Source organism: Plectropomus leopardus, chromosome 22, assembly GCF_026936395.1.
Source record: "Plectropomus leopardus strain MGB_pleo_1.0 chromosome 22, ASM2693639v1, whole genome shotgun sequence".
Lineage (NCBI taxonomy): Eukaryota > Metazoa > Chordata > Actinopteri > Perciformes > Serranidae > Plectropomus > Plectropomus leopardus.
Window position 1 is genome coordinate 1,210,001 of NC_142197.1, and position 21,174 is coordinate 1,231,174.

Consider the following 21,174-nt stretch of genomic DNA (forward strand, 5'->3'; position numbering starts at 1 on the left):
ATTGTATATATAGATATCGATATATAAAATTGTGCTGAAGATCAAAGACAAAAACAAAACAACAAAATGCAATAACAAAAAGACAAAGAAAAAAATATTTGTTTTGCTGAATTATTTTAATTTATAGGCAGTTTTCAAGGTCATTTCCTTTATCTAGTTATTTATTTTTAACTCTTTCATAGTGTGCAGGGTTTTCTGGGTAATTTCCTCGTACTTTGCTCACAGCCTTTATTGGTGTTTTTGAAAGACGCGGCTCTGAAAGGGTTAAACGATGCTTCTGTTTGGACACTAACTCGTCCTGCGCTCGCTGCAGCACTAACACTTCCTGTTTATCTCTGTCGGTATATCTGTGCCTCTGTTTGATGTGTTTATCTTTCAGTAAACAAAGTAAATAACAACAGTAAACAGCTGACTGCAGTAAACAAAGTAAATAACAACAGTAAACAGCTGACTGCAGTAAACAATGTAAATAACAACAGTAAACAGCTGACTGCAGTAAACAAAGTAAATAACAACAGTAAACAGCTGACTGCAGTAAACAATGTAAATAACAACAGTAAACAGCTGACTGCAGTAAACAAAGTAAATAACAACAGTCAACAGCTGACTGCAGTAAACAAAGTAAATAACAACAGTCAACAGCTGACTGCAGTAAACAAAGTAAATAACAACAGTCAACAGCTGACTGCAGTAAACAAAGTAAATAACAACAGTCAACAGCTGACTGCAGTAAACAAAGTAAATAACAACAGTAAACAGCTGACTGCAGTAAACAAACAGTAAACAAACAGTGTCTCTGCTCCGTGTTCTGCTGCTGCTCTCTGTGTTTGTCCACTCACCTCTGGGCTTTTCTCCTCCTGTCCCTCCTCCTGTCTGTCCTCCTGTCCCTCCTCCTGTCCCTCCTCCTGTCTGTCCCTCCTCCTGTCTCTCCTTTTTTTTCTCTTTATGCCAACACGTCTTTGATCTTTTGGATGATTTATTTTTATTTGTTTATCCTCTCCTCATCTTTTGTTTCCTCTCCTCCTCTTCACTTCATTTCACCTCCCTTCTTTTCTTTTTCTCCTCCTCCTCATCACTTCTCTCCTTTTCATCTTTTCTCCTCTTTTTTCTCTTTTGTCTTTCTCTTCTCCTCCATTTTCCTTCTCTTTTCTCCTCTTTTTCATCTCTTCTTTTTGTCTTTCTCTTCTCCTCTTTCTTCTTTCTCTTCTCTCTTTTTCCTCTTTTCCTTCTCTTCTCCTCTTTCCTCCTCCTTTTCTCCACTTTTTTCTTTTCCTTTTTCCTCATTTTTTTCTCTTTTGCTTCTCTTCAACTTTTTTTCCTCCTTTGTCCTCTGCTCTCTTTTTCTCCTCCCCTCCTCTTCTGTCTTTTCTCCCATCTCATCTCCTTTCTTCTCTCCTCCTCTCCTCTCTGCCATACGTTCCTCCCCTCTCCTCTGTGTGTGTGTGTGTGTGTGTGTGTGTGTGTGTGTGTGTGTGTGTGTGTAGTATTCAGAAGGTGTGTGCAGCTGATCTGCGCCGCCTCTCTGCTCCCCCCGACTCCTTCTCTGTGTAAGTACCTGAGCTCCTCTGTCACCGCGTCACACGCCTCCTCATCAACGGACCAATGCTGTCGTTGTTGTTGTTGTTGTTGTCGTTGTCGTTGTTGTTGTTGTTGTTGTTGTCGTTGTCGTTGTCGTTGTTGTTGTTGTTTGCCTGTTTGGGTTCAACCAATATCTTATAATATTTAATCCTTTGACGGTGAAAGCAGTCGTTCAGTTCAACCTCTGAAACGACGTCACATCACATGAAACCAAGATTTACTTTAATTAATTGGCATTTTATCCTCAATTTATCATGAAACTGCTGCTTTTTAATGACAGTCATCTTCTCTTTGTCCAGCCTTTTTTTACACATATTGTTTATATACTTATATTATTTCTTAATTTTTATTTTTATCTGTTTTTAGTTTTTCCTTTTTATAACTAGTCTTTTAGCAAGAATGTAGGAGCACACCACATTGAATTTCACTATAAAAATGACCCGTAGTCTATTTATTTATTTATGTTTATTTATTTGTTTATTATTTAGTTAAATATTTTCGTCTATAAAATATTGAAAAAATGACAGAAAATCCAAGTCCAAGTTGACAACCCAGAGTCCAAAACTGAAAACCCATCTAATTCTGTTTAATTATTTTCAGAATCAATAAAACTGTATTTCGTTATTTATTCATTTTGATAATTAATTAATTTCTATAATCTAAAAAATATTGAAATAAAGACAGAACTTTTAAAAATAGTTTGTCTGAGGTGACTTCTTTAATTTGATTATTTTTCTGTACCAACAGTCCAGAACCAAAAAAGCAGTTTAATTATTTACTTCTTATATTCTCATTTTTAGCTACAATTTAAACCAAGAATAGCAGTAAATCCTCATAAATGAGAAGCATTAACCAGCATTTTTTTTAAAGTTAAAAAGGTGACTTGAAGAATCAGTTTTCAAAACTGTTGCAGGTTAAATTACGTGTAATAATTAATCAACTAATTTAGCTCTTTTTTTTTAGCTTGACTCTTAATATTAAGTTTCCATTTCTTAGATTTTATTTTGTAATGTTGCTACATCATTCAAGAAAATGCATAATCAAATCAAAACCTGTAGATTTTTTTCTGTTTCTATTTTTTTCATTTCTTTTTTACAATGATGAAGCTTAAAGAGTTAAACTCTGACGCACAGTAAATATTATTTGTATCATCAGAGGTTTTGTGTCTGTGCGTCTTTATAAAGCTCGTGTTGGTTGACCTCAGTCGTGTTCAGACTGACAGAGAGAGAGACTGTGTGTGTGTGTGTGTGTGTGTGTGTGTGTGTGTGTGTGTGTGTGTGTGTGTGTGTGTCGGCATGCTGCTGAAGCCTCTCCTCCTCTAAATGTGCTTCTGCATCTCGTGTCTCAGTGTTTTTCCTGCTGTCGTCCCTTTAAACTTTAACTTCTCCCTGAGCTTATTGCACCTGCACCGGCCCTTTGCTCTCACTCCACGTCCCCTCGCTGTCCCCTCACTGTCCCCTGCTCCTCCACAAAAGCTGTGTCCGTTATTGTCCCTCAGCTGTGACTGAGACAGAGCCGGTAAGGAGCTTTAAATCTGTCTCCTGTCTGTTTCTTTTCAGGTAAGAGTTTGAGTCTTTGAGGCCGGCTTCAGAAAATCGCTCAACATTTAACCAGCACAGTTTCCATCACTGGACTTTATTTTTATCTGTTATATTATATATTAAGTATGATATATTATACACCATATTTTATACATGATATATGATATATTATATACTATACATTATATATTATATATTATGTCCTGGCTGAAGACGTTACACAAACAGTGAGTCAAAAAAATGTCGGCCGGCCTCAAACTCAAACAGACTCAGGAGGATGCAAAGCCTCGAGTCTTTGCAGCAGAGATACTCAACTGGCTTTGCTTCAGGGGCCACTTTTACTAAATGACAGAAGGCCAGGGGCCCCATATGTTTCTAATATTTTAGGACTTTTCTAGGGTTTTGGACATTTTTAGGATTTATGGATACTTGTAGGACTTTAGGACATTTTTGGGGGGGTTTCGGGACATTTCTGGGATTTTAGGACGTTTTCAGGAAATGTAGAATGTTTCTGGGATTTTGGGACATTACTAAAAAAATTACATTTTTAAGTTGGAGGATTTTTGGACATTTTTAGGATTTTAGGATGTTTTTTATGGTTTCAGGACATTTCTAGGATTTTGGGACATTCGGGGCTCCCTTTTTTGGGATGTTTTAGGACTTTTTGGATATAAGGATGTTTCTACTTTTGTTTTTGCGGTCCTGGCCCCTCGTGTATACTAAAGCACCCTGTCGGGCCAGATTTGGCCCGTTGGCCCTGAAGTTGAGTATCGCTGGCGTGCAGTAAAACCTCTGCAGCTGGTGAGGAGAGTTTCTTTCTTTCAGCAAAACTCCAGTTAAACATTAAAAACCTTCAGATCAGTTAGAAAAACAAACGAGGCGGACGAGGAACGAAATGTCATTTTGCTGCAGAAGCTGCAGAGTGTGTTTGCCTGCCTGATGTGTGTGTGTGTGTGTGTGTGTGTGTGTGTGTGTGCATGTATGTGTGTCCCTATCATTACATGTTTGGGCATGTCTGAATTGTGCGTGTGCGTGTGTGTGTGTGTGTGTGTGTGTGTGTGTGTGTGTGTGTGTGTGTATACACGCACTTGTGCGTGTGTATTTGTTTTCATTTCAGCCCTCACGCAGTTCCTGATCGTCTGCGTCTGCGAGTGAATCGGATCAGCCTGCAGGAGTACGACAGACTGCAGTACGACAAAGAGCGACTACGAGACATCTGTAAGGACCTGTTTGTGTGTGTGTGTGTGTGTGTGTGTGTGTGTGTGTGCGCTCTTATGGTCATGAAAAACCTGGATAAATACACATGATGTGTTCATGAACCATCAGAAATATCAAAATCCTGTGGAAATTTCAGGTTTTTGATAAGTTTTGTTATTTTGTGAGTTTAAAAAAAAAACATGTTTTGTTTGAAAAGAGAAAGAAAGAAAATCCCCAGATTTAAAAAGAAAGGAATAGATCCCCTGTTTTTTTTAAAAAAAGAAATAGAACATGGTCATTTCTGCAAAAATCAACCAAAATATTTAAGAAAAGAAAAAAATGCCTTCTTTCCCTAAAAATTACAAAAATAAAAGGCTAAAATTAATAAAATAAAACACACCTTCCAAACCTGTGGGCCTGCACATTTGGAAGAAAAACATGGTTTCATTTTTAATTTTAAAAATTAAAAAAAAAGAAAATTAAAATATTGTCATTAAAAAAAGCCCAAAAATATCAGAGGAAGGCATGTTGGCAGTAAAATAAAAACCAAATTTAATGTTTGCCAAAATAAATAATAAAAAATTCCTCTCCTCAGAGCTTCAAGAATTATTTGGCATGCCTCCCTCTTTTTGCACCCCCGCTTCTCTTTTTTTTTAGGACATTATGATTTTAGGATATTTTTCCACTTTTTTTATGACTGTTTCTGTGTTGCAGCGATCCCGGTGGGCATCGTGGTGGTGCGGGGCGACTGCGACCTGGAGACGTGCAGACTGTACATCGACAGGTTACAGGAGGTCAGTCTCCGGTCGTCAGCTTTTTCTCCTCTCTGCTCGCCTCTTTTCCGCTCGCCGTCATCGTTTCATGATGCTTTCAGTGGATTTTCAGCTGGCGGGCGGCGGTGGGGATGCAGAGCGGCTCTTTGGCTGTGTGTCTCGCGTGGGAAACGTTTGACTAACGTGTGTAACTTTTGGATGTCAAAGCTTTGGCTGTGTGTTAACTGAACCCTCTGCTGTGCCTGCTAGGACTTACACCAGGCGCCCTCTACTGGCCACAGAGTGCACTATCAGGTACTTCACCTCCGGGCGTCTGTGGGACGCGCCCGGCATCATCGCCTTTAGGGGTCGACCGAGATCGGTTTTTCAGGGCCGATTCTTAGGAGTTAATGAGACCGATAACCGATTATATACTATCCAATATTTGGAAACGATTTACAATAAAAATGAAAATCTTTATGACGAAATTTATTTTTATTTGGAATATAAAAAAACACAAAAAAACAACACATAACTTTGTGTAAATATAAATATTTAATCAAAACTGAGACTTTCAACATCAAATACAGCAAGTTAACTAAAACTTTCCTTTTTAATAAAGTGAAAATATAAATTAAAAAATGAAAAAATAGAAATATCTCCCTGAGGTTTTACAAAGTAAAAGTTCCTCTCATGCCGACACTTTCTTTGCACTTTTTTAATTAATTAATTTTATTTCAAATAAAACGCTGATACAGATAATCAGCAAAATGCCAAATATCGGTCCCGATAATCGTCCAGGCCGATAATCTGTCGACCCCTAATCACTTTCAAAATCTCTACATCTGATTTTTCACTATATTTAAAATCTGTTTCTTGATTTCAAGAACTTTTTCTTGCACGATTAATTCTCGCAATTTTAAAAAACAGAATCTCTTCAAATGTGTTTGGACGCGATAAATTTAGAGTTCTGATCATTTTAGATTTTTTTTCCATAAAACATCAAAATAAAACTCCAGGGGACACTAAAGCAGAGACTTAATGACGTTTCTATGATTTATTTAATGTTTTTAGGATTTTAGGAGATCTGTAGGACAGTTCTACGATTTTTCAAATTTCCAGGATTTTAGGACATTTGTAGGATTTTTAGACGTTTCTACGACTTTAGGACATTTTTGGAAATTTCTTGGACTATAGGACTTTTCTAAGAATTCAGGATATTTCTATTTTTTTGGGCATTTCTCAGATTTTAGGACATCAGTGTCTCAGCTGTGTCCTCTGTCGGGGGTGTGGGGGATTTTTGATCAACAAGCTCTATTTTGATGCTGTTTTATGTCTCTGACACTTTATGGAGACTAAAAGGACAAAAACTATTCACAGTGTGAATCACTTTCTTTTTACTGTCAAAGTATTTAGGGGGCCACCAGGGACCTTATCAGGGGCCAGATTTGGCCCTCTGGCCGTACATTAGGTATCGCTGGTTTACATCCTTTGTAAAATTAGGAATTCACCAACAAAGAGGCGCTAAATACAATAAATAAAATGTCAGTTTTAAAGACTTTTTTTACCACAGTGAAAAAAAACATAATTTCTTCTCATAAATAATATTTTTTCCGGCTACCGTGAGTCGAACTTTAACTGAAGCGGCTCTTTTTTCCGCCTCATCGTCCTCAGTGTCTCTGTGCTGTTATCGATCGCTCAGCTGCTCCAAAAAAAGCACATTTTCTCTGTCTGCTTTCTCTTCTGCTCTCTGAAGTATTTCTCTGCGTTTAGTTTCTTGTTGAGTGAAGCGACGCTGAAGTGTGTGCTGAAGTGTGTGCTGAAGTGTGTGCTGAAGTGTGTGCTGAAGTGTGTGATGAAGTGTGTGCTGAAGTGTGTGATGTTGGTGTCCTCAGGACGAGAGCAGAGGCGTCCCCCGGACCAGTTCAGCCAGTCGACTCTCTGCGAACTGGAGCTTCCTGGACTGTGAGTGACTGAAAGTCTTCGTTCGGATAACCGATGGACGCAGCAGCTCCATAAAAATTCAAATAAATTACATTTCTTTTTTTCATTTTTTACCCAACTAAACATGGGGATAATTCAGTCATTTTTATCTTTTATTTATTTTTTGTCAGTGACGCTGAGTCGAAACCACCAGATGAATCACGAGAAGCAGCAATCTTTTTCTAAATGTGTGTTTTTTTCTGCAGCCACGTCAGCTGACCGCTTCTATCGCATCGACAAGGCTCAGGTAAACACCAGCTTTTATTCACTCCGCCGCCGTTAAAATATCACGTAAAAGTTCCAATAATAAAAGCCCCGCACAGGCAAAAATCAAACAAAAATCTACAGAAAAATGTCCAGTGAACTATATTCAAAACCATCATTTATCATAATTCCATATTTAAAACTGTTATTTTACAGAATTATTACGTTTTAAGATTTTGGGGTTTTGGGTTGTTGTTTTTTAACTTTCTAGCTCTTCTTTTTAGTTTGTTTGTTTGGTGAAATTTTCGGTAATTTTCTGGCACCTTTTACAGATTTCCTGCTAACCTCTGTGATATATCTTCTTTTTTATCTTTGAGTTTCTGTTAAGTGTTTCATGGGTTAATGTGCGTCTGTGTCGTGTGTCTGCAGGAGCACCTGCACTTTGTGACGGAGATCTGTCAGGACGAGGTCTTCATCCTGGACCACGAGGGCCCCGCGGTGAGCCAGGGCTCGTCCACGGGGATGCCTGATCTGGTGGTGGAGCCGACTGCCGGGTACGTCAGCAGAGACCTAAGCATCAGCGTAAAGATTAACCCTTTAGTGCCCGATTTAATATCACACACACTCGGGTCACATCGATATTTTACATTAATACGATTTTCTACTTTTATTGAGTTTTTTTTAACCAACATCAGTCTGAATCATAAATATCAAATATTCATTAATTTTCAGAATTTTAACCATTTAAATGTCAGGTTTTTGTCATGATGCAGCTACTTCCTGCATGAAAAGAAGTTTTCCACAGAACTCACATTTTAATTCACTCTGTAATTTTTATTTTCAGCGTTCCCTTGACGTCAGACGAACAAGGTAGACACACACACACACACACACACATCCCTTTTTAAAATGCATTCAAACTGGTTTCCAGCTTTATCTGGGGTGTGTCGTCGCTTCTTAAACTGAAAGTGAAACTTATTTTATTTTTCTCCTTGTTAACCCTCTTTAATAATTATTCATATTAATGTGTGTAATGTTTTTTGTTTTTGTCATAAAATAGATAAAATAAACATAATTTAAAGGCATTCAAAAAATATCCAGTCACAGTATATAAAACATATTTACAGACATATAAAATGACCGTTTTTTTGTCATGATGCCGCACTACTTTTAGATCTAAAAAAAACAGACACAAAAATGCGTGGGTTTTAAAGGGTTAAAGGCTCTAAAATGATCATTTCCAGCCTGTGATGAATGTAACAGTCATGTTGTTGTGGGAAAGTTGGAGGATGTTTCCTGCGCTGTGATTGGCTGCCTGCTGTCCTGCCAGTAATGAGTCGTTAGTTTTTCCCGGGACTCTCCGCGTGAAAGAGTTTCGTGTTTAACCGCTTTGACTTTTCCACGTCAGTTCACTCTCAGACAAACTCCAACAAGTTCATACTTTCAGGTTTTTGTTCTGCTTTTTCTTCTTCTTTTTTGTTATTTCCTATATTTGATATTCAGTAAGTTTGTTTTTGTTTTTATTTGTTTTTTTAATTTGCAGCTCACGAGCCATTTAACCCTTTGAAAACTTCACCTAATTGGTTTGATTTCTGTCAGAAACATGGAAAAAGAACGCAATGACCGACTTGGCGAGACAGTTCCCACAAAATGCAAGATAATAAATTAAAAGGTGATAAAATGACTTAAAAATAGGTTTTCACAAGGGGGGGGGGGATTATGAAAAACTATGGAAAAGTATATTTTAAAACAATGTTACAGAAAAAAATATACATGCATTTTCAATTTAATTTTTTCCATTTTTTTCAGGCAAAGAAAATTACTTTAAAAATGTTTTGAAGGGGAGGGGGGGTCACAAACTAGGGAAAATGTTCAGAAACTGTATTTATAATCATTAGAGTTAGACGTTCAAAAAATAATGTTCCTGGAAAAAAATACATATATTCTTCAATTTTCTGTCTTTTTTTGTGTGTCGGGTCATTTTCTCGTGGGTTTTTAGTTTTTTCTTTTCTATTTTTGCTAATTTTCAGTTGATTTTTTGTAACTTTTTGTAACTGTTTAAAAATTTACCATTTGCAGGAAATTAAATTAAAACTAATCTTTAGAATTACTTTTTTTTAAATAATGTTGCAAAAAAAAACATTATTCATGTTTTTTTTTTTTATTTGTGCTTTTTTCCTGGGCCATTTTGTCTTTATGTTTCTTTACCTCTCTTGTTTTGCTTATTTTCAGGTTATTTTTTGGAATTAAAAAATCCCTCAGTTAACTCACCTTTAGTCATCAGATTTCTTAAGAAAAGGAGGAAGGTGTTTACAGACAGACAGGCGTTACCATGGAAACAGCAGAAATCAATAATAAAAGCCTCTTCCTGCAGCGTCGACCTCACATGATGGTGTGTGTGTGTGTGTGTGTGTGTGTGTGTTTACAGCTCTGCTGACGGCCGCCAGCACAGGAGATCTCCCAACGGTAAAGTCATACACACACATACACGCACACACACACAAACACACACACACACACACACACACACACACACACTGTCCAGGAATGAAGCGTTAAAACCAGTTTAACCAGTGTGAGTCAGCTGGGATTCACAAAGACCTTTTTAACATCCTGTGTGAATCTGTTCAGATAAATTAAAAAACTAAAATCAGTTCAAACTAAAATCTCCGAGCACTCAATGTCCTAAAGGATTTTTAAATTTTTTTATTTTATTTTTTTGTGAATTTTGTGAAAGACCTTTACATTAAGGGGCCATTTCCCAATATAAAATAAAATATAATATATATATATATATATTTATTTATTTTTTTCCTCACATTTTTCAAAATCTTTATTTGGTGCTTAAGCCGAGTGCCATGCTTCTATTATTTTGGAGCGAAGGCAGACATCTCTGCGGCCGATATCTCCAACACTGTTTTGAGTTTTCTGTTGAGCTGAAGAGAAAAATACATTTTAAATTTACGTTGTGTAATAACTGTCTAATAAAACATATAAATCCCAAAGTGCTGTTAATTATGCAAAAAAACAACATATTTTAGAGAGTTTTCATCCTTGTTTCCACTGAACCTGCAGCGACACACGACGACTCCGTCTTTTTCTTTTCTTTTGATTTTAAAAACCTGCTAATCTGATTCTTTTTGCTTCCTGTTCGTGTCTCCAGCTGTCGGAGTGCGTGCGTCGAGGCGTCAGCTTGTTGGTTCGAGACTCTGGAGGCTGTTCGGCGTTACATATCGCCGCGCAGAACGGACACACGGAGCTGGTCAGCTTCATTCTGCAACAGGGTGAGAGCGAGCGCGCCGCACACGTCTGCAAACACGCGTGACGTTTTCCTGAGGGTGCAGAGAGCACAACAGATGATGTCATTTTTACTGATTTTTAAAGTAAATGTTTGCTTTAGAAGTTACACACAAACAATTTAAGATTTTTTTTATTTTAAAAAGCCTTTTTTTTGTATAGGCAAAAAAAATTAGATTAAAAAAACCCAGACATTTTTTCTTTTTTAAATTAAATAAAAATCCAAAATGATTTGTTTTAAAACACCCAACAAAACAAATAAGATTTTTTTTTTTTATCCCCAAAATAAAAATAAAAAAATTAAATCGCCCTGTGGTCTTTTGATGCTCAAAGTTGAAGCTCACTAACTACAGATTTTTGACATAATGTGTTTTTGGGGTTTTAGTTCCTCCAGACGGAGCTGAAGTCTGATAAAGATCATCAGGTCATGTCACTGAACCTGAGATTAATGTTGCAAATTTGTGGGAGAAATATTGGATATTTTCTGAGTTTATAAAGTCGCAAAGTTAGTTTCAGTTAAAATGTCTTTCGTGAGTTTGACAACATTAAAGGTGTGCAGAGATAACTTGGTGAAATGTCCTTTAAAATGATTTTATGTGTATATGTTTTTTTAAACTGATGGTTTTGTCGCATGAAAACCGTAAAAAGCTGCTCGTGTTTGTCCTGTTTGTGTCTTCAGGCTCGAAGGTGCTCCTGCATCTGACAGACAGAGAGAAGTATGTTGGGTACATTTTACATTTTATTTATTCTGAGGAAGTCTGTGCACGTTTATCGAAACATTTATATGTTTTATCACATTATTGTTGAGGATCGCATGCCCTGTTCATGAAAAACCTGGAAAAGTCATGGAATTTGAAAAGGTGCCTAGAAAAGTTTCTGAAAACTAAATATACCCTGAAAGCTTTGGAAAAGTCATGAAATTTCTTTTCATAAATCTGTATAATAATGCTTGATGTGTTCAAGGACTGTTAGAAATTAGGAAATATAACGTTCATTTCTGTTTTTACAGTTTCTGGCTGATAAATTATGTCATTTTTACTGATTTTAAAGTAAATATTTTCCTTAAAAATTACACACAAAAAATGTAAAGATAAAAAAATTCCAAACATTTATTAAGATTTAAAACACCACCAACATTTGTCTTTAAAATTGCCAAAAAATGTTTTCTTTTTTTTTTTTTAAAGACAAATGTTTTCTTGAAAAACACCCCAAAAAATTAAAGGAAAAAAATCACCAAATAAATGTCTATAAAAAATGAAAAAGAAAACGCCAATGCAAAATGCCATTTTAAAAAAATAAATAAATAAAATAAAAGAAAGCCTTTTTTTGTTAATTTGTGAAAAAAATTTAAAGGAAAAAAATTTTCCTCTCATAAATAAAAGTGATCCTATGTGATAAAATATTCCATTTTAAAGTTGTTCTGAATTCACTATTTTTTTAGTGGTATATATTTTAAAATGCTGTCATATATTAATGAAAAATAAGGAGCATCGGTGGTCGTTTCAGAGAATGTATCATCTTCAAAATTTGCCTCAAAGTCCTGGAAAAATCCTGGAAAAGTATTGTTAAAAATGTGTCTGAACCCTGAATACCAGTTTGCTTCCTGCTTAACACAAACACACTCATGTCCTCACAGCTGATCTGATTACGTGTGTGTGTGTGTGTGTGTGTGTGTGTGTGTGTGTGTGTGTGTGTGTGTGTGTGTGTGTGTGTGTGTGTGTGTGTGTGTGTGTGTGTGTGTGTGTGTGTGTGTAGAGGGGACACTGCCTTGCACAAAGCAGCCTCGGAGAAGCAGCACGCCGTGTGTCGGCTGCTGGTGGAGGCCGGGGCGTCGCTCGAAAAGACCAACTTCCAGGTAAACTCACACACACACACACACATACACTCTCACACACACACACACACACACACACACACACACTCTCACACACACACACACACACACACACACACACACACACACACACACACACACACACACACACACACACACACACACACACACACACACACACACACACACACACACACACACACACACACACATACACACACACTTCCCGTAAATCCAGCTGAGTCATACGGAGAGGAGCAGCTCGACATGTGAATAATCGACAGAGGAGCAGGTTTCCTGGCGTCCTGTGTGTCTGTCTGTGTGTCTGTGTGTCTGTCTGTGTGTCTGTGTGTCTGTGTGTCTGTGTGTCTGTGTGTCTGTCTGTGTGTCTGTCTGTGTGTCTGTGTGTCTGTCTGTGTGTATGTCTGTGTGTCTGTGTGTCTGTGTGTCTGTCTGTGTGTCTGTGTGTCTGTGTGTCTGTCTGTGTGTCTGTGTGTCTGTGTGTATGTCTGTGTGTCTGTGTGTATGTCTGTGTGTATGTCTGTGTGTCTGTGTGTCTGTGTGTATGTCTGTGTGTCTGTGTGTCTGTGTGTCTGTATGTCTGTGTGTCTGTCTGTGTGTCTCAGAGCGGGGACGTCCCCGCCTGACCTGCTGTGGGGAATCTCAACTTCTGTTTGTTTTTTTTTTGTTGTGGGCAGCAGCAGTCCGAGTCCTTCACGTAGCGCTCTGGGCTCTGTGAGACAGACCGGCTGTAGACCGCTTTACATGGGGGGTTTATCCAAAACTTTCAGATCAACAAGCTCAGTTTTGTGCCTTTTTATGCACTATGGCAGTGATACTCAACATACAGCTCGCAGCCCAAATCTGGCCCCTGATGGGGCCCCTGGTGGCCCCCTAACATTTTCTAATTCTCTAAAAATAAAGTGATGGACTCTGTGAATAGTTTTTGTCCTTTTAGTCTCCATAAGGTGTCAGAGGCATAAAACAGCATCAAAATAGAGCTTGTTGATCAAAAACAGAGCCAGAGGAGGATCCCCCACACCCCCGACAGAGGACTTTTTTTCACTTATTATTTCTTACAAGTTTCGAGGGCTGAGAAAACAATTTTAGCTGCAGTTTAGTGACTGTGTGTGTGTGTGTGTGTGTGTGTGTGTGTGCGTGTGTGTGTGTGTGTCCACCAGGGGAAGACACCAGCGGACCAAGCAGAGGGAGACTCGGAGCTCGCCACCTTCCTGAACGCCCAAGAGCACACGTCGTCCACCGCCCACGAAGACTTGGAGACGGCTGTCTGAGGCACACACACACACACACACACATACACACATACACACACACACACACACTCACACAGACACACACACACACCCGGTCTCTCTGGACTCTGCACACACTCGCAGCGGAGACAAATGTGAGAGAGAGACGTGTAAAAAGCGAACAGAGACGAAGCAGAGCAGCAGACTGCTGCGGCTCTCTGCAGCTTTTAATGCTCAACTATTTATTTGTATTTATTTATTCATATTCTATTTATTGGTTGTGCTGATTGATCGATTGTCTAAGTGATTGATTGCTGGACTTTTAAAGGTTTCAGGATACAAGTGCACTTTGAGCAGCCGCGGTGAGACATTTAAAAAAATACGACTTTTATTTTGGTCACCGTTCATATTTCACTCAGAAAAACAAATGTGTTGATCGAGAATTCAAAAGAAATGATTTCTGATGAAAATAATCAAAATAACTTCAGGTTTTATGTGTTTATCCCGTAAAACCCGTGTGCCAAAGACACTGACGTGGTGTCACATCTGTCTCTGACGCAGCGCGACTCAGAAATCCCCAAAAACTTACTCTCGCACCACATGATGCTGAAGTCCACATGTCTGGGTCAACAGAGGGCCGTCACGACATTTCGAGCTAAAACAAAAGTAAAAAATCAGTTTAACCCTTTGAAACCTGGATCAGTTTTCTCGTGCTGCATTCAGACGCCTTTCAGAAGAATTTAAACCTCTGAAACACAAATTGGTTTGATTTATTTCAAAAACATGGATAAAAGGCAATGAGCAACTCAGGCAGGAAATTAGGGGGAAAAAGTTATGTGAAAATCACCTGAAAATAATATAAATAAATAAATACAATTAGAAAAAAAATAAAAAGAAAGAAAATGACCTGAAAAGTGCTAAAATTTATTTATAAAATATTAAATTAGAACAATTATTAATAAAGTTTTCTGGACAATTTCTCAAGTTTTTAGATCATTTTTAATGCCCCAATTTTCAGGTCATTTTCTTGTCACCTTTAACTAATTTTCTTTGAATTGGTGGAATATTTCTGATGTCGATCCAGGTCTTAAAGGGTTAACTTTGGTCCAGCTGCTCACAGGTCACGTTGATTTGTTTTAAGGCTGGAGACGTTTAAGGATCGCAGCGTTGGAGCTAAAAATGGAAAACTCGAATCATCAAATAACGTTTGGTTACCGGATATGGTTATTAAAACAATCTTAAATGCTATACAGATATATGTATAATATTTCCTTTTTTATATGTTTGAAATAAATCAAAAATACAAAGACGCCGGTGTCGGCCCAAAACGACGTTTGTTCAACTTTAACCACAAAACAGCTGATTTCAGAGGACAGACAGACTGTGTCCAAGAGACAAAAACAGTGTTTTTAAAGCTCGAAATCTGTTTAATTTTAACTTTTCACTGTGTGTATGTGGTACTCCTGAGTGTGTGTGTGTGTGTGTGTGTGTGTGTGTGTGTGTGTGTGTGTGTGTGTGTGTGAGTTATAACGTTCCTCATTCATTCCTCAAAAACAGTGTTTTTAAAGCTCAAAATCTGTTTAATTTAACTTGTCTCTGTGTATGTGGTGCTCCTGAGTGTGTGTGTGTGCGTGCGTGCGTGCGTGCGTGTGTGTGTGTGTGTGTGTGTGTGTGTGTGTGTGTGTGTGTGTGTGACTGATAACGTTCCTCATTCCATATCAAACCTGAAAAGAGAAGTACAGCTGTAACAGAAGCAGTGTTCATTTACAAAACTACACACTGTGTCCTGTTATAATTGTGTGTGTGTGTGTGTGTGTGTGTGTGTGTTTTTGTGTGTGTGTGTGTGTGTGTGTGTGTGTGTGTGTGTGTGTGCGTGCGTGCAGCATCTGTCCAAGAAGAAAAGAAAAATCTGAGCCATATTCAATGCAATATGAATAGATGAGTTTTTTTTGCATTTCTGTATTAATCGTTTACATTACATTAATGTTTGGAAACGTAGTCGAGCGTTTAGCACCGAGGAGTTTCGAATGTGACCTTTGACTTCAGTGCTGCTTCGGTATTTGATTGTTTTTTTTTTTTTGTTTTCTTTTGTGTGCATGTTTGTCGATGGACTGATCTTTTTGATATAAACTGTTGTAAACTAAATTCATATATAAAACAGGAACTGATTTCCTCAGAGTGTTTGTGAGGAAACGTTTTCAGGACTCACGCAGCCATCGCACGAGTCTGACGGCGTTAAACTTCGTGTGTGTTTAATCAACAACGTGTTGGAAAATCCTGTTTACCTGCTACAAATATTCAGTATTACTCAAATGCTTTTTTCATTCATGTTTTTACGTTTGATGTTTTTCAGTTAAAGGTCCACTTACTGGCTTTCTTCCAGAGCTTTCAGTAACCTCAAGTTATTATTTTATTTTATTTTATTTTACTTTATTAGTGTTTCCAAGATGAAGAAACCCCCAAATTCAGCTTTTCCACGATAAAAAAATAATATAAAGGAAGAAATATATAAAAGAATAATGTTGGAAAAACAGTCATTTAAAGGTTCATTCCACCGATTTTTAACATAAAGGTCATTTTATTGAAAAACAAAGAAAAAGAAACTAATAATTAAATTTGAAAATGAAACGTAAATAACAAAATTATGTAATCATAAACTGTTAAAAAAACAGCAGTAAGTGGCAAAATAAGACAGACAGAATTACATAAATTAAAATTTTGGACTAAAATATATATAAAATAAAGTGGTTTGAATGTGTGTGTAGTGTATTTGCAGTTATTTTAGCGCTTTCTTAATTTCTTCATTAGCTTTTTTTTCATTTATTTTTTAGACATGGCTTAGTTATAATTACATAGTTATACCGTCAAACATAAAATGCTGTCTGACAAATTAATGAAAATTTTTCTTCCCATTCAGATAAAAAAATACACACTCACAAGGCATTTTTTCATAATATAAATCATATTAAACTAAGATTTTATTATATTTTATTTGCTTTGGGTTGAGCATATCGAACTATTTAAAATGCTAAATTCAGGGGTGTTAATTTAATCCAAACTTCACTCAATAATCTTTGCTCCCAGCTTTTTGTCAATGATATATAAGATGTTTTATTTTATTTTATTTTATTTTATTTTATTTTATTGGGCAAGGACAAATGCATAAAACTTTGCTTCATATGTAAAATATAAAGTTAATGAATTTTATAGAGGTTTGTAGCCATGCCTAATTTGCAACTCCTGACCAAAATAATATAATAAATGTTGATGGTGCAGGACTTGTACGATGGCTGCGTCTGTCGGCGTGCAGCACTGAGCGCGTGCAGACGATCGAACAGACGACACGTGTGTGGAGGTGAACTCTGTGAATGTGATGAAGTGACTGTGGTGATCCGCTCGGCTCTGAATGACACGCACACACGCTGCTGCTGCTGCTGCTTCTTCTTCTTCTTATCACTTTCTATTGAGTAGAAACTTTGTATGAAACTGTGTCCCATCAGCGCTGGTTTATGCATGGCATTTTCTTACCTCCTTCCTCGGGATTATTTTCTGGTAATGGCATAAAAAAGATGGCATTATTGTTGTTTAAACTATTAAATTATTCTAGTTTTAAATGATTTGGACCTGAGTTTCCTCTTAGGTTGAACATGTGCTTTTCTTTTGCTTTTGTATTTCTTATTTTTCTGCTGCTGCTGCTGCTGCTGCTGCTGCTGCTGCTGATGATGATGATGATGATGATGATGGGATAACTTGAAGTTTGTTGTTTTATTTTATTTGTTAAAAGAAGATGTGATGCTGTAGTTTTGCCTCTGACATTATTTCCTGTTTGAATGATGGACAGTTACTGTGTGTTTCCTTATTTCAGCCAAAAATATCCGTTAAAGGGGAACCGACTGCCACTATGAAGACGCCCAGTTTCCATGTGAACATTTCCATTTGAACATGTAGTTTTCCGTGTAGATTTAAACCGCTGGACGCAAACATGCCTCTAAGTGTGCAGCCCGACACTGTTCTTAAATTGAGCTTTTAGCATCATAACTGCTCACTGACTCCAAACCACAACCCAGAACGATAAAGCACCGCATACAATAAGCTAATTAATGTACAAAATATATAAAGTATATCAAAATAATCAAATATATCAACAAGACGATGAAGTCACAGTCACACAACTATGCTAACATCAACATGCTAGCAAAGACAACATGTTGATGTTTAGTATGTATGTTTACTATTTTCACCTTTGTTTAGCCTGTTAGCATGCTAACATGTTAACAATTACATTTTAAAGTTTAGTGGGTATCATTTTTTTTACTGTGGTCACTATATTAGTTTAGCATGTTAGCATGCTAGCAAAGACAACATGTTGATGTTTGACAAGTTTTCCATGTTCACCATCATAGTTTAGCATATTAGCATGCTAACGTGCTAACAAAGACGACATGTTGATGTTTAGCAGGTATAATGTTTACCATGTTCATCGTCTTAGTTTAGCTTGTTAGCATGCTAACGTGCGAGACTCTTCTCTTTTAGTAGAATAAAAATAATTCAGGTTAAAGGAAGAGCAGAGAATAAACAGAAAACTTAAAAAACATGACAGTTTTACGGGTTAAATTTGTGTTATCTGGATTTAAAATATGTTTGGTCCCGACAGGATTGAACGTGTTCATCAGCACAGATTACTGATGAAATATTTGCAGACTGCTGGGTTTAATATCTGATCACGTGTGCTATGAATCATTATCAGTGGTTAATGCAGGGTGCGTAAAATTATGTGTTTGTAATCTCGGAATCAAGAAACATTTTTAAGAGGTCATATATGAGACTCTATTGCCAGTCAAAAAAATGTTTTATCTCTTTTGCTTTTTCCTCCTGTGCAGAATTTCACGCTGTGGGATATTTTGTCGTAAACATGGTTATAAAACATCAGATCAACAAGTTAAAGCTTGCTTTTGCAGGCGTGCTGAGCCTCGTCGTCACTGTATCCCTCCTCAGAGCTTCATCATGGAGCTTAAACGAGAAATGACCCGTCACCTATTTAACTCAGAAAGAAAAACCTGACACACGAGCGAGAGCTTCCTCAGGCAGCTGTGAGGTCAAACACGAGCCGGCTGAGTCACAGCTGGGAGTTTCCCCGCCGTGTTTACCGCCGACGCTTTTCAACCAGGAAACGTACCTGAGGCTGAAATACGGTAATCAGCTTTGGAGTCGTGTTAATCTTTAATCTCCAGCGCTCACACTGAGGGTCACATTTCGTTCTTTTACTCTGAAGAATTCTCATCCATCAAAATAAAAAGATTAAAGGTTATCCCTCAAACATTTCATAAAAGCCTCGACATGGCCAACAAATCCAAAGTCAAGAGTGAACTTTCAGTCTCAACTGAAATCTGCCAAATTTCCAGATCACTTTAAAAAAAAAACTGTTGAAAGAGATTAAATCTGCGCAACTGAAAACTTTTTAAAATGAATTTTATGCAAATAAAATCAGAGTAAAACCAGAGTGAGAAAAGTGTTATGAAAACAGCACCTGAAGAAACTGAAATAGGAACAAAAATCAAATTATTTCAGAGTTTAGATGATAAATTGATACAAATTTACAGAATTGCAAATAGATTAGAAAATAGATTATATATATATATATAAGCACATTTACACCAGTAAATTAAAACAAAAGATAAAAAGTAAGTCATGGCAGGAAGTAGTGGTAGTTTTGACTCTTGTCTTGTCTTTTTATCCCAAAAGTTTGATCTTCTTTGTTTTAATCTCATAATTTTTACTTTTTTGATTCAATTTTGATTTTTTTAAAAAAAAAATTTCTGTTCTGATTTTTTGTCTCATTATTTGGACTTTTTATCTTGTGATTTACACCATATGTTTTATAATTTACCTTTTGACACATAATTTTTAATTTGGAAACTTGATTTACCACCTCCAATTTTGGCTTTTTTCATTTGTGACAGCTTTTCATATTTTTTTATTTTTTTCAGTTGGATATTAGCTTCAAGAATAATTTAATATGAAGCTTGAATCTCTTTAGTCTTTTTTAGAATTATTATTATTTTTCTGAGAGAGTAACTTGCAACATAAAGCTGGCGTGTCAGTGAGTCATGCTGAAATAATTGCTGCATTGCGCTTTCTTTTTCCACGAGTCAGCGCAACATGTGATGTTTCTGAATGGAAGGAAATGGATCACTTCCTGGAAAAAGGGGGAATTGTTTGTCATCTCATTCATCATCAAAACAATCGCAGGTTAGGATTTTAAATGTTTGTGAAGATTTCAAACATGACATCGTAAATTCCCTTTTCAGAGGTCAGACATGGTTTAATAATCATAACAATACGGGGGGTCAAAAGTCAGTGGGAACGTAAACTTCCTCTTTCACTGTTCCCCTTTTCTCCTGTCAAAACATTCGTGCCAAAATATTTGTAGTATTTTGAACTTGAAGGGTCATTTTCAAGCTGACGCCTCATTCAAAACACACAGGTTTCACTTTCTGTCTCTCAAAGAAGTTTTGGAAGTTTCCATCACAACAAAAAAATCCCACCTGCTTATTCCAGGATAAATTTAGGGGACTTTTAAAATGTTAATCGTGAGAAAATAAAAACATGTTAAAACTACTAATACTGCTTTACAGAAAAAAAGCCATGTATGATATTTTAGGTTTGCTTTATAATTTTTACTTTTCTTAATCCCATATATTTGATTTTTTTTTTTGTTTTTGTTTGTGTGTGTCATAATTTTCACTCTTTGTTTTATATTATTTACTTTTTCTGTCATAATTTCGACTTTTTGACTCAATCTTTTAAATTGACTTTTTGTCTTAATTTAGATGTTTTTTTTAATGTTATGTTATTTTTTGCCTCATAATTTTTTTTTGTCTTATAATTTTGACTGATTTTATAAATGATTTTTTTCAAGTTTCATTATTTTTTACTTTTTCAGTTCAAGTTTGAGTATTTCTTTCATTATTTTGACTTTTGACATGAACGTCCTCTTTCACAGTTTCCCTTTGGCTTGTCAAAACATTACTGACAAAGTATTTATAGTATTTTTAATGTTAAAAAAAAGTCATTTTCTCACTGACGTCATTCAAAACAAAACCAGGTTTTACTTTCTGTCTTAAAGAAGTTCTGGAAAATTCCTCACAACAAAAAATGCCCTCTTAGTTTACTCTGTGATGAATATGATGGACTTTTAAAATGTTCATGGTGAGAAAATAAAAACATGTAAATACACATTTTACAAAGCATGCCAGATTGTACAGCTGTAACATCATTTGAGAATAATTTCACAGTAAAATAAAGTTGAATTAATTGTCATTGTTGTCAGTTTCACTTTGAGTTTGAAATATTTTTTGTTTTGCTGCGAAGAATGCAACATAAACAAAAGCAATGTACTATATTTTAGGTTTGTGTCATAATTTTGACTTTTCATCCCATTTTTGTTGTCATAATTTAACTTTTTTTCAGAATTTAAAATGTTTGATTTATAATTCTGACTCTGTTTAATAAATTGACTTTTTGTCTGAATTAGA

The 21,174-nt window shown here is 36.4% G+C and overlaps 1 protein-coding gene across 7 annotated transcripts in view; it reads left to right on the forward strand.

Moving 5' to 3' along the window:
* Positions 1-20,957, forward strand: part of dgki (diacylglycerol kinase, iota) — an 85,839-nt gene extending 64,882 nt beyond the window's left edge. For 3 of the 7 annotated variants that reach the window (XM_088072904.1, XM_088072906.1, XM_088072905.1), the window contains exons 22-34: positions 1,485-1,547; positions 4,237-4,337; positions 5,031-5,110; positions 5,339-5,383; positions 6,964-7,033; positions 7,258-7,298; positions 7,685-7,809; positions 8,100-8,125; positions 9,684-9,721; positions 10,419-10,539; positions 11,232-11,277; positions 12,308-12,407; positions 13,568-20,957. In XM_088072904.1, coding sequence (XP_087929030.1) covers positions 1,485-1,547; positions 4,237-4,337; positions 5,031-5,110; positions 5,339-5,383; positions 6,964-7,033; positions 7,258-7,298; positions 7,685-7,809; positions 8,100-8,125; positions 9,684-9,721; positions 10,419-10,539; positions 11,232-11,277; positions 12,308-12,407; positions 13,568-13,678 — 967 coding nt within the window. In that variant the 3' untranslated portion in view covers positions 13,679-20,957. The remainder of the gene's footprint in view (positions 1-1,484; positions 1,548-4,236; positions 4,338-5,030; positions 5,111-5,338; positions 5,384-6,963; positions 7,034-7,257; positions 7,299-7,684; positions 7,810-8,099; positions 8,126-9,683; positions 9,722-10,418; positions 10,540-11,231; positions 11,278-12,307; positions 12,408-13,567) is intronic. The other 4 variants (XM_088072909.1, XM_088072910.1, XM_088072907.1 and 1 more) reach the window with 3 other exon arrangements.
* The last annotated feature ends 217 nt before the right edge of the window (positions 20,958-21,174 follow it).